Here is a 13,243-nt window from a genome sequence, read left to right on the forward strand (position 1 = left end):
GGGCCCCACAGCCTGCCGACCCCCTTTATTTGGGGCAGTGTCGGTGGGGATGTCCACCCAAGGCTTAACCTCAGGTGAGCTATTAGGGTAGGTGCTTGGAACATCTGGTCCTTCCGGCAGGATGAGCGGTTACCACTGCTTTCGAGGAAATTGGAGCGGTTGAGAATTGAGGTGCTTGCCCTCTCGGTGGTGAGAAGACCTGGTAGTGGCAGTAACTGTTGCAATGGTCATCACCTCCAGGAGTAGCCATAACCATCTCCAGCCAACTTCAACAGTCAGTAGTTGAGGTAACACCGCTGGATGAGCATATTATGGCATTGAGACTGAAGCATGCTTTTGGCTTCGTGTTTCTTATTGCTGTATACGCTCTTATGATGTTTGCAAAGTCAATGTGAAAGAGGCGTTCTGCGTGGCAGTCAATTGCCCCTGGTAAGAAATTTGCATTGTCTGTCGGCCCACATGGATCGGGAGCTGATCCAAGCAGCGAGAACAGCCTCCTTCTCCGGGACTTTGTTAGGTCCCAGAGAATGAGGATTTATAGCTCCTGGTATTAGCATTCCAACCCGCATCACTGGACATGGTTAAATGATATGGGTACTGTGGCCAAGGAGATCGAGCTCATTCTTGTTAGCAATCAATAAAAACAATGGAGGATCCTCCATAACTGCAGGCTTTACTGGAGTACTGAATTCTGTGGCACTGGTCATAGGCTGGTAGTGGCTACCCTACGAGTCCACTCCAAAACTCCTTGTCTCTCCAGTGGCCACTGTAGGGTGTTTCATTTGGACAGACTGAGGGAGTAGAAGTGCGCCCGTGGGCCCGCCACGGCAGTCTCTGATCGATTCACAGAACTTGAAAACTTGACAGACCCAGTTGCTCTGTGGGAGTCCTTCAAGTGCAAAACACTCGAAGTAATACAGGAGTCCATTGGCATATGCCCAAGGGCAAGGCAGAATTCCATCTCCCTGGAGACATTGGAGGCCACTGAAGAGTGTTGCATGGCTCAGCTGAATAGCAATCAGGACTTTGCCAATGATATTGTTATTTTATCGGAGTCTCTGGAGTCACTGGCGTTCGGCTCTTGATGCATTTAGCAATGAGGCAAAACCCTTGGGCCTTGAGGTCTCCTTGACCAAGACCAAGATTTTGCGGGCCTGTTAGGGGAACCCATTCAGTCGATCCATGCTTGCGGTGAGGACATTGAAGTTGCAGAGATCTTTGCATACCTTGGTAGTGTAGTCCACATCTCTTGGCTGTCAGACCAAGAAGTCAGTAGACAGATTGGTCTGGCAGCAAGAGCCATGAACTTGATCAACAAGAGTACTTGGAGATGTTGGTAGCTATGCAGAAGGACCAAGCTACGTACCTTCAAGGCCTTGATACTACCATTTTTGCTGTATGGAAGCAAAACCTGGACACTATCTAGTGTCTTGGAGTCTCTTATTGATGCCTTATGTATCCAGTCTTAGTATTATTAGTATTATTACTAATATCTAATCACACTTAGGGCAATGAACATCAAGATTGACTGGTCTTGCATGTGTTTATGTCACATATATATATAATATTGTTTGATAACCATGATGAATTTATATTAGCTTAGTAATTCCACTTCTCTTCCAAACCCAACACAATATTCACCTGCTGATTATGTACTGCTGCAATTTCACCAAATTTCTAGTCTGAAAATGAGTTATCACATACATCAAATATCAGTTCTATTGACATTTCATTTATTTTTGCCCTTTCATATTTAAGTCCACAGGAAAGCAATATAATGAGGCAAACATTATCTTTATTTGTATCTGATACCATATTTCAACTTGAATATATATCAAGACAGGGCCAGAGGTAGCTTGTCTACAACCAAGTATGCTTGTGTCATGCAGCCCAAGCTCAAGATCTAACACAACAAAAACAAAACAATCAATATCAAAATAGCTTTAATCAAGAACTCTGAAAAAGAGAAAAAAAACCTCATGTGTCACTATCACTGAAATTCATACATTTGGAAGTTATCTTCATAGAACTTGCAACTATTTCTATTTGGCTTGTATAGTAATTCCTCAAGCACTTAACTCATTATATCCAAACTCTAAAAATTCCTAAATTCTATAATCTGTTCTGTATTCATGTAATTCAATGGAAAATTTGATTTTGAGAGAATCACTTCAAGTGAAAAAACCCACCTCTGTTATTCTTAGTTCATAGTTCTTCCAATATAGAGGGATATGTGCTCCTGTGTCATGTTACCATTGTGCTTAAAAATTAATTTTCACTGCACTTAAAGAACTGAGAAACAAGCTGTGGTGTCATTTATGGATTAAGAGGATATGGGGCTGAAGATGATGAAGGGTATGGAGGAGGCATGGACGGGGGAGGATGTGAAGGCATGTCAGCAGGAGGATATGGAGGAGGTGAGGATGAAGGTGCATATGGTGGATTATATGTAGTGGCTGAATATGGTGGTGGGAGAATGGGAGGAATTGATGAGGCTGAGGGATCTCCAGAAACATCAGGTAAGTGTGCATTAGAAGGAAAACCCTGTGATGATGGGTACTGAGAGTTGGCAGGGCTCTGAAAACCTAAAGGTTGTGCGGGTGGTGCAAGTGGATAAGATTCTGTCGGGTTTGCTGGTATTTTCCGATTATCAATTCCAGTGCCCAGTTCTTCCTGTGACAAAAGTGAGGCAGCTGGTACAGAGGATGTAACTGGAGCAAGAGGATATGAAGTTGTACTTGGTTGAACAGGTGCTGTCTCATCATCCTGATACGCCTGCTTTTGTGTGTGTCTATGGATGAATAATTTAGAAGCCCTTAGTGCTTTTGATATATAAAATGATTCAAAATCTAGTAGAAATTAAAATCAACCTTCTTGGGAGAGGCAGTTTTTAAAAAAAATGTTGAGTGGTATAGGTATCTAACAATATGGAGTCTTGCTGCCAGCCCAGCTACAAAGTAAAATTAAACTTAATTATTGAAGAGGAATAGCTAGCTAATCAGCAACAACTTTACAGTGACACAACCCCATTACCAGTTCAAATACTGCGTGCTTTAGGCAATGATAATAAGAATGTTAACAGTAACAACAACAAAACATCAGCAATAATAATATATTAATTATGTAAAAAATAGAATTTATAAAAGAATGAAAAAAGAAAACTACATATATATACATATATGTATATGTGCATACATACATATATACAAATATATACATATATACATGTATATATACATATACTTATATATACATATACATATATATACATACATATACATGGTATAAAAACCCACAATGTAAAACTAGATTTAATTGAAAATGAGACTACAGTTTTGGAATCCACCTGGATTCCATCTTCAGGTCTGAAGAGGCAAGGAAGAGGAGGGGGTATAAAACAGAGAGGAAAGGCAACGCAGAGACACGGGGCAGGTGAGGACAGACGGACGGAAATGAAGGGAGGTCAGATCAGGTGGGAGAGTTGGGAGGACTGTGTGAAGGGTGGCCGGCATACGGGAGAAGGCGGAGGATGTGGGAAGCGAGGAGACTGTCGGCAGGAGAAAAGCCGCTGTTCAGGTTGAAATTAGAAAGCAGCTTAATTAGGGAAGATTCCACTAGTCTGCGGGCGTGGACGTCAGCGGAAGGAAAGATAATTCGCGCCGCTGACCAGTCCATAAGATAGGCTGTATCCCACTGATGGCAGAAGAGAGCGTTGTTGTTGTGTCCCCTGGAAACAGCATACTTATGTTGAGACAGGTGCTTAGTGAGACTGGCGCCCGTCTCGCCAAAGTATTGTTTGTCACATGAGGTACAAGGAATAGCATAGGTGCCTACCTTCGAGGAAGAGGGTGGGCTGGTGTGGACCAGGTTACGACGGAAAGTGTTCACCTGGCGAAAGATCAGCCTGCAGAAAGCCCGTGACCTGTTGGACGACGCCTCCACCTATGCCCCCCTGACCAGCGACCCCCGGGAACGTATTGCTGCTACTTTCCAACGTCGCCTGAAAGCGATAGCAGCTCGTTTCCCAGAGGCGAACCTCTACCAGAGGTTCAAGGTCATCAACCCTTGCCTCCCTCACTTCTATGGGCTTCCTAAAACCCATAAGCCAGCCGTGCCTCTGCGCCCCATCATCTCTTCCCAGGGATCTGTGACGCACCCTCTGGCAGCATGGCTGGTGAAGTCCCTCACTCCCCATCTCGGCACCTTCTCTCCTGCTCACCTCTGCCACTCTCAGGACTTCATCTCCCGTGTCCGTGGAGTCCCGCCGGCAACCATGATGAGCTTGGATGTAGACTCCTTGTTCACCAAGGTCCCGCTGGATGACGTCCTTGCTTTCCTTGAGAGGAGGCTCCCCCCAGAGATTCCTTGTCTCCCTCTGCCCACCGACGTCTTCCTCCAGCTGATTCGTCTGTGTGTGGAGTTGAATTCCTTCTCCTTTGAGGGTCGCTTCTACTCCCAGACCTTCGGCGTGGCCATGGGCTCTTCCCTTCTCTCCGGTCTTGGCTAACCTGTTTATGGAATTCTTCGAGTCCGAACTTCTCCCTTCCGTCTCCCTTCGTCCGACGGTATGGCTGAGGTATGTTGACGACGTCTACGCTCTCTGGCCTCATGACCCTGCCCTGTTCTCGGACTTCCTGACCCAGCTGAACTCCCTCTCCCCTTCCATCCGTTTCAAGGTGGAATGGGAAGTTGACAACAAGTTCCCCTTCTTGGATACCTTGGTACATCGCTCTGCTGACCATTTCTCTTTCTCCATATACAGGAAGCCCATGCATAGTGGTATGTACATATACTTCTTCTCATACCATCCCCTCCATGTAAAGAGAGGTGTTGCCACTTCGCTGTTCCTCCGCGCCCTCCGTATCTGTGACCCCAAATACCTGGATGGAGAGATCGACTTCCTGCGTCGTTCGTTCTCCAAACTGGGCTATCCTCGTCATGTTCTCGATGCTGCGTTATCCAGGGCACGGCGTACCTTCTACCACGACTCCTCCCTTAAAGAGACTCCTCAGCTACCCGTCCTCAGCCTGCCCTACACTGAGGAGATCTACTCTCTCCGCTGCCCTCTTCACACTCTCAACTGCAGGCTGATCTTTCGTCAGGTGAACACTCTCCGTCGTAACCTGGTCCACACCAGCCCACCCTCTTCCTCGAAGGTGGGCACCTATGCTATTCCTTGTACCTCCTGTGACAAACAATACTTTGGCGAGACAGGCGCTAGTCTCACTAAGCGCCTGTCTCAACATAAGTACGCTGTTTCCAGGGGACACAACAATGCTCTCTTCTGCCATCAGTGGGATACAGGCCATCTTATGGACTGGTCAGCGGCATGAATTATCTTTCCTTCGGCTGACGTCCACACCCGCAGACTGGTGGAATCTTCCCTAATTAACCTGCTTCCTAATTTCAACCTGAACAGTGGCTTTTCTCCTGCCGACAGTCTTCTCGCTTCCCACATCCTCCGCCTTCTCCCGTATGCCGGCCACCCTTCACACAGTCTGCCCGACCCTCCCACCTGATCTGACCTCCCTTCGTTTCCGTCCGTCTGTCCTCACCTGCCCCGTGTCTCTGCGTTGCCTTTCCTCTCTGTTTTATACCCCCTCCTCTTCCTTGCTGAAGATGAAATCCTGGTGGATTCCGAAACTGTAGTCTCATTTTCAATTAAATCTAGTTTTACATTGTGGGTTTTTATACCATAGTATCAACACGGTAGTGTGTTTTCTCCTTTCATACATATACATACATATATACACATATATACATAGATATATAAATACATATATGTACAAAAATACATATGCATATATATATACATATATATACACATGTATATACATATATATATACAGAAATATATTTACAGATACACATACATATATATACAAATATATACACAAATATAAACATATATACATATAATACATATAATATATATTATATGTATTATACATATATAAACACTATTATATATTTTATATATAATATAAATTGGATATATAGATAAATTATATATATCACATATGTTACATATATTTACATATTTATATTTATAGTTATATTTATGTATATATGTACACACACACACACGCTCACCTCCTCCAAGTATTCCTTATTTTCCAGCTCCAAAATGCAATGATTAACAAACCACCCAGGAGGCCAACAAGTAAAGGTCCTGTTGAAGATTCCGATGCACCACAGTCACATACCTGCATTTCCTTCTTGTAATTACAGGGGCTGAAGATAAAAGAGAAAAAAACATGTTTTGAATCAGATTGTACTTGTGTATGTGTGTATGTTACTTCATAACACATACACACACATAGGTATGTATATACATAGCTATAGATAGCTAGCAAGCTATATAGATGTATAGATAAGCAGACAGAGAGAGAGAGATGAGTTTGTGTAAATGTCTTACACTCACTAATTTTATGTATCTTCTCTATATACAAATTTATTTTCAAAATAAATGTATGAAAGGGACTGAGCACTGATCCACCAAATCAACTGCTTAAATAAATTGGTTTATAACCTATAGATATGCTATTCTTACCTGGGACAGGAACACTTATATTGAAAGCACTCCAAGCCTTCAATACATTGAGATTTTGACTTGCAGTATTCACCATGCAGGGCAGTGTATTCTGTGAAAAAATTGACAGATTTATTTTCCTTCTAAAAAATAATAAGAACAAAAACTAATGAACAAGCAATTAAGAGCAAATTATTTCCAAAATATTTTAGTTCATTGTAAATAAAACAAAAAACATAGTCATACTTCAAGGCAAACTATCTAAAAGAAATGGGTATTAGCTATAAAGATAACACACTTGTAAGGTTACTGGCACGCAGGAAATCAGCTTCAGGTTCACACTGCCCACTGGTTATATTAGGGAGAAAAGAACTGGAAAGACAAGAAAAACAATCTCTGAACACTTAAAACTTGTCATCATTAACTATTAGATCCCACAAATCTTTTGCCCTACTTATATGTATCCTAAAATTACAGTTTCTTGAAAACTCTTTCCGCATTTTTTCATTATATGAAGTATATTTATAAAAGGAAAGGAAAGTAAAGAAAAGGCAAAATAATATATGATATATATTATATAAAATATCTATATTATATATAATATCTATCATATATAATATAAATATAGTATATATATTATATATAATATGTATATTATATATAATATACATATTATATATAATGTATATATTATATAAAATATATATATTATATAAAATATATATTATATAAAATATATATATTATATAAAATATATATATTAAATATAATACAAATATTATATCTAATATATATAATATATATAATATATGCATAATATATAATATATATATTATATATAATATATGTATATTATATATTACATATAATATATATATATATATATATATATATATATATATATATATATATATATATATATTATATATAGTATATATTATGTATAATATATATATATATATATATATATAATAAATATACTACATGCAATTTATATATTATACATATTATATGTTATATATAATATATACAATATATAAAATATACATTATATATAAAATATATATTATATATAATATATGTTTTATATATATGTATTGTATATAATATATATATTATATATAATATATATATCATATATAATATACATTAGATATAATATATATATTATATATAACATTTATATATTAATATATATTATATATAATATATATATTATATATAATATGTATATTATATAAAATATATATATTATATAAAAATATATATATTATATATAATACATACATAAAAATATATGCATATAATATGTATATATATATATATATATATATATATATATATATATATATTTTATACTATTAATATATATATGATATATATTATATATATTTACATATATATAATGTATATAATACATAATATATATATATATATATATATATATCATAGATGATATATACATTATATATGATAAATATATCATATAATATATATATATATATTATATATATTATATATTATATATAATATGTATATTATATTGTTATATTTATTATACTATATATATACATTATATAATATATATTATATATAATATATATTATGTATAATGTGTACTATATATATGTATTATAGATATGTATCATATATATAATATGTATTATATATATATATATATGTATAATATATAATATGCATTATATATATGTATTATATGTATTATATATAATATGTATTATATATATTATGTAATCTAATAAATATTATAAATAATATGTATTATATATTTGTATTATATATATATATGTATTATATATAATATGTATTATACATGTTTTATATTTAATTTGTATTAAAAAATAATATATATTATATATAATTTGCATTATATATAATATGTATTATATATAATATGTATTATATATAAAATATATTATATATAACATATATTATATAGAACATATATTATATATAATATATATAATATATATAATATATATACTATATATATATATATATTATACATATATATGTATATAATGCATATAATGTATATGTCATAAAATACATATGGGCAGGGGCTTGATGCTCAGGGTGCTGTGAAGCAATGGTGCGGCAGCCTAGATAGTGTTAAGTGCTTGCATGCCTTCTCGCTTGTAGCTGCCACCACTGGCTAGCCTAGTGCAAAAAAGGGAGCAGCTCTACATAAGCCTCCTCTGCTAGTTCAGAGCCTCTCCGTCATTGAGACTTATGCAGTGCCTCCTCGTGGCCACGCATGGAAACTGGGCACCTTGCGGTCCCAGGCTAAAATGTGGGGGATCTTGGAGCAGCAGGAGGCCCCAGGTGTATGGAGCCATGGCCCACCAGTGTATGGACACACCATGGCTCTGTATCAAATCTTGCCCCTCAGCCTCCCTGGGGTTAATGACCTTCTCTAGGGAAGTGGACCTTGCCATCACACCCCAGATAACTCACCATCAGCGTCAAAAATAAATGGATGTGCTGAGGGGAGGGCTTATGTCCCTCCCCCCCAAAAAGTGAGGCAGGCTGTGGGTCCTGTTAAGAAGGCAAATATTGGGGCACAGGATGGGAACGGGAGATACTTATCCCACCTGCAGCCTGGCAGGTGTCAACCCAGCATGAGGCTTGTGGGGCAAAGCCCAAGGAAACCCTACAGGTGGACTTTGAGCCCCACAGCCTCTTTATTTGGGGTAGCATCGGTGGGAGTCGCAGAGGTGACATCCACTCTGAATGACCACCTGAGGCTTAACCTCAGTTGAACTATCTGTATAGGTGCTTGGATCATCAGGTCCTTGTGGCAGGACATGCAGTTACCCTTGCTATTGAGGTAATTGGAGCGGTTGGAAGCTGAGGCGGCTTCCCTCTCAGAGGTGAGAAGACCTGGCAGCGGCACAATCAGTATGGGTGGGTACACCTACTACTGGTTGGGCCGTGGTGATGGTCATCACATCCAGGGAGTAGCCATAGCCATTTCCAGCTGACTTCAACCCTCGGTAGTTGAGGTAACACCACTTGATGAGCATATTATACCATTAATATTGAAGGATGCTTTTGGCTTTGTGTTTCTTATTCCTGTGTATGCTCCTACCAAAGTTTGTAAACTCGACACGAAAGAAACTTCTATGCCAAATTCACATCTGTGACAGACAATTGCCCCTGGCAAGACATTCGCATTGTTCTGGGTGACTTCAATGCAGTATTCAGCTGTGATCAAGCTGGCTACGAGATGTCTGTCAGCCTCCATGGCTCGGGAGCCGTTACCAGCAGCGAGAACAGTCTCTTTTCCGGGACTGGGACTTTACTAGGTCCCAGAGAATGAGGATTTCTGGCTCCTGGTATCAGCGCTCCACTTGATGGAGGATCCTTTAGAATTGCAGGGTTTATCGGAGTGCTGAGTTCTGTGGCATTCTGAGGCTGGTAGTGGCTACCCTACAGGTCCACTTCAAAACCCCTCATCACTCCATTGACCACTCTAGGGTGTTTCATTTGGACAAACTGAGGGAGGAGTGTGCCCATGGGTTCGCCATGGCAATCTCTGATTAATTCACAGAACTTGAAAACCTGATGGACCTAGTTGCTCTGTGGGATTCCTTCAAGTGTGAAACACTCAAAGCACCACAGGAGTCCACTGGTATACGCCTGAGGGCAAGGCAGAATTGAGTCAATAAGAGCATTTTGAGATGTTGGTACTTATGCAGAAGGACCAAGCTACATGTCTTCAAGGCCTTGATACTGCCAGTTTTGGTCTATGGAAGCGAAACCTGGATGCCATCTAGAGCCTTGGAGTCTCATCTTCATGCCTTTTGTAACAAGTCTCTTTGCCAGATCATGGGGAACAGTTGACAACCATGTGTCCAACTGATGGCCACACCATGAGACTGACATGGGACCTGTTACTTGCTTAATCTGGGATTGCCAACACAGGCTATATGGGCACCTAGCTTGTGTTCCTGTGGATGTTCCCCAGGTTGTCTCTCTGCGAGACAATCCTGGGTAGAGGAGCCCATGGGACAACCTAGGAGGTCATGGCTTGGGCAGCTACACAAGACCTTTCGCAAAGAGTTAGAGATGGGCTGAGGGCCTGCCTGGAGATTCACCATGAAAGACCCATGTAGCTGGAGGCGAAGGGTGGTTGTGGCCATGCCCCCCTGTCAGCATTAGCCCCTTGATGATGATGATGATGAATACATATATATATAATGTCATATAATATATTTATATATGTATATATATATATATATATATTTAGAAATATAATATATATATATATATTTAGAAATATAATATATATATATTTAGAAATATAATATATATATATTTAGAAATATAATATATATATATATTTAGAAATATAATATATATATATATTTAGAAATATAATATATATATATATATATATATATATATATATATTTAGAAATATAATATACATATGATATATACTTATACATATATAAAGAAATATAGACATAGACACATCGATTGATATATCTGATTGATATATAGTCAAGTATATTGACTCATAGATTAGATTGAGAGACAGGCAGATAGATACAGCTAGAGATATAGATAGATATTAATAACAACAAAGAAAAGTGAACTTACTCAAAGCACACACATTTCTTTTCTCCACAAAAGCTATGTTGGTTAAAGTCACAGACATATGCTGACCCATTCTTTATATGGCAGGGCTCCATGACTTTCTGGTACAATACTATAGAATGTAGACAAAAGACAGTCATTACATATTTTAAGCCACAGAAGAAAAAAATACAGAAAGTGATATATTAAGTATTTTCTTGCATGTATGCCTCATTTAGAATTTGACATACTGAAAAATCACACTATTTTTTATTCAATTTACTATTGATAAATTTGATTTTAGTTTTATTATAAATCAGATTTAATACATGCAGATTTACTTAATATAATTACACATTGATGTTTACATTACCTCAAATTTATAAGTTTCACACAATAAACTAGCAGTTGCATCCTAAATATGATTTATAACTGCAGACAAAGATATAATCAAAACCATCAAATGCATCTCTTGTACTGTTAAGATAATCATTCTTATACTTTTTCAAGATCAAGTCATGAAGTCTTAGTAATTGATTCCAATACTTAAGCTATCTACATGCAGACAAATTTAATAAAACAAAGCCAAAATGATTAGTACAAGTATGTACATGTGATTTATTGTTTATTATCTTTGTATTATTTGACGGTATGTGAAATCGTGTTAATCTGTAAGGTTTATGAGAACTGAGAAAATGCAGTGGTTAGTAAGTTGCCATGAAAGTATCAAATATGTCAAGTTCTCTTTTAGCTAAATTTGAAATTGACCAACAAAATAAAAGTGTTTATTTTAACAATGTCTCAATAACTTATCATCCTTACCTTTTAGACAATCTGTGCCAACAAACTCATACCCATCATCACAGCGACATCCTTCATTGTCTAAACACTTGCTATTTGGTGGACATTTTACCGATAAACCTTCACAGTACCTTGTCTTTACTGTAAAATACAAGGAATAACATATTACAACCAAATATGCACCTTTCTGTGTGTTTGTAGGTGTTCATATTAACATACACATAAATAATAGTGTGGCTTTGTGTTTATATGTTAAATATTATATATACACCATATACTATATATCATATATCATATACAAAGAGAGAGAGAAGTAGCAGATTCTAAGCCTTATTTTCCATTAGCACAAAGTGTCTTCAGCTTTTAATAACACATAATCAATACCAATCAAAAGGAAATTCATAATTCTCTAATCAAAGTACAGCAAAGGATAACAAATGGATCAGAACTTACAATACAAAATGGAGCTACAGTCAGGAGAGAGGGAATATTCTTCAAAGCGTAAACGGGAGAGGCTGGAACAATTACAAAAACCATCTGTGCAATCTTCTGAATTAAATGTAAATGATGAACAGTCATATTTTGTTAAGCATTTCTGACCAAATTTTGCATCTGAAAACAAGAGTATAAACTGAATAAAAAGGAAAGTCAAACCTTACAGCATGTGCTTTTCTTACTCCTTCATATACACATACATGTACATACATACACACACACACACAAATGCACATACATATTTATTATATATTTATACATGTATGTGTGTATAAATGTATATATATATAAATAAATATATACATATATACATATACATACAATATATAAATATATATAGTATACATATATATACATATATATTCACAAATATAAGTATATACATATATGTGTATGTGTGTGAATATATATATGCATATATTTATACATATATGTTTATATATTTATATACATACAAATATAAGTGTGTGTATATACACATATCTATCTATCTCTGTGTGTGTGTGTGTGTGTGTGTGTGTGTGTGTGTGTGTGTGTGTGTGTGTGTGTGTGTGTGTGTGTGTGTGTGTGTGTGTGTGTGTGTGTGTGTGTGTGTGTGGGCGTGCGCGTGTGCGTGTGCGTGTGCGTGTGCGTGTGCGTGTGCGTGTGCGTGTGCGTGTGTGTGTGTGTGTGCATGTATATATGTGTGTATATCATATTTTTCTGTGTACCCAGGGGCTTCAAGTCACATCTATCTACCCAGAAAATTTCATAAATTAAAATACTAATGAAATGGAAGCCATGTATGTGTGTATATATATATACATATAT

At 37.1% G+C, this 13,243-nt stretch overlaps 1 protein-coding gene across 1 annotated transcript in view; it reads right to left on the reverse strand.

Annotated features, from left to right (window-relative positions):
- Positions 1-1,782: 1,782 nt before the first annotated feature.
- Positions 1,783-13,243, reverse strand: part of LOC125031787 — a 13,473-nt gene continuing 2,012 nt past the window's right edge. The window contains exons 2-8 of the mRNA XM_047622735.1: positions 12,392-12,550; positions 11,960-12,079; positions 11,162-11,270; positions 6,831-6,904; positions 6,554-6,644; positions 6,094-6,234; positions 1,783-2,791 (exon numbers count right to left, since the gene is read on the reverse strand). Of these exons, the coding sequence (XP_047478691.1) occupies positions 2,317-2,791; positions 6,094-6,234; positions 6,554-6,644; positions 6,831-6,904; positions 11,162-11,270; positions 11,960-12,079; positions 12,392-12,550 (1,169 nt within the window). The 3' untranslated portion in view covers positions 1,783-2,316. The remainder of the gene's footprint in view (positions 2,792-6,093; positions 6,235-6,553; positions 6,645-6,830; positions 6,905-11,161; positions 11,271-11,959; positions 12,080-12,391; positions 12,551-13,243) is intronic.

This window comes from Penaeus chinensis, chromosome 2 (genome assembly GCF_019202785.1).
Source record: "Penaeus chinensis breed Huanghai No. 1 chromosome 2, ASM1920278v2, whole genome shotgun sequence".
Lineage (NCBI taxonomy): Eukaryota > Metazoa > Arthropoda > Malacostraca > Decapoda > Penaeidae > Penaeus > Penaeus chinensis.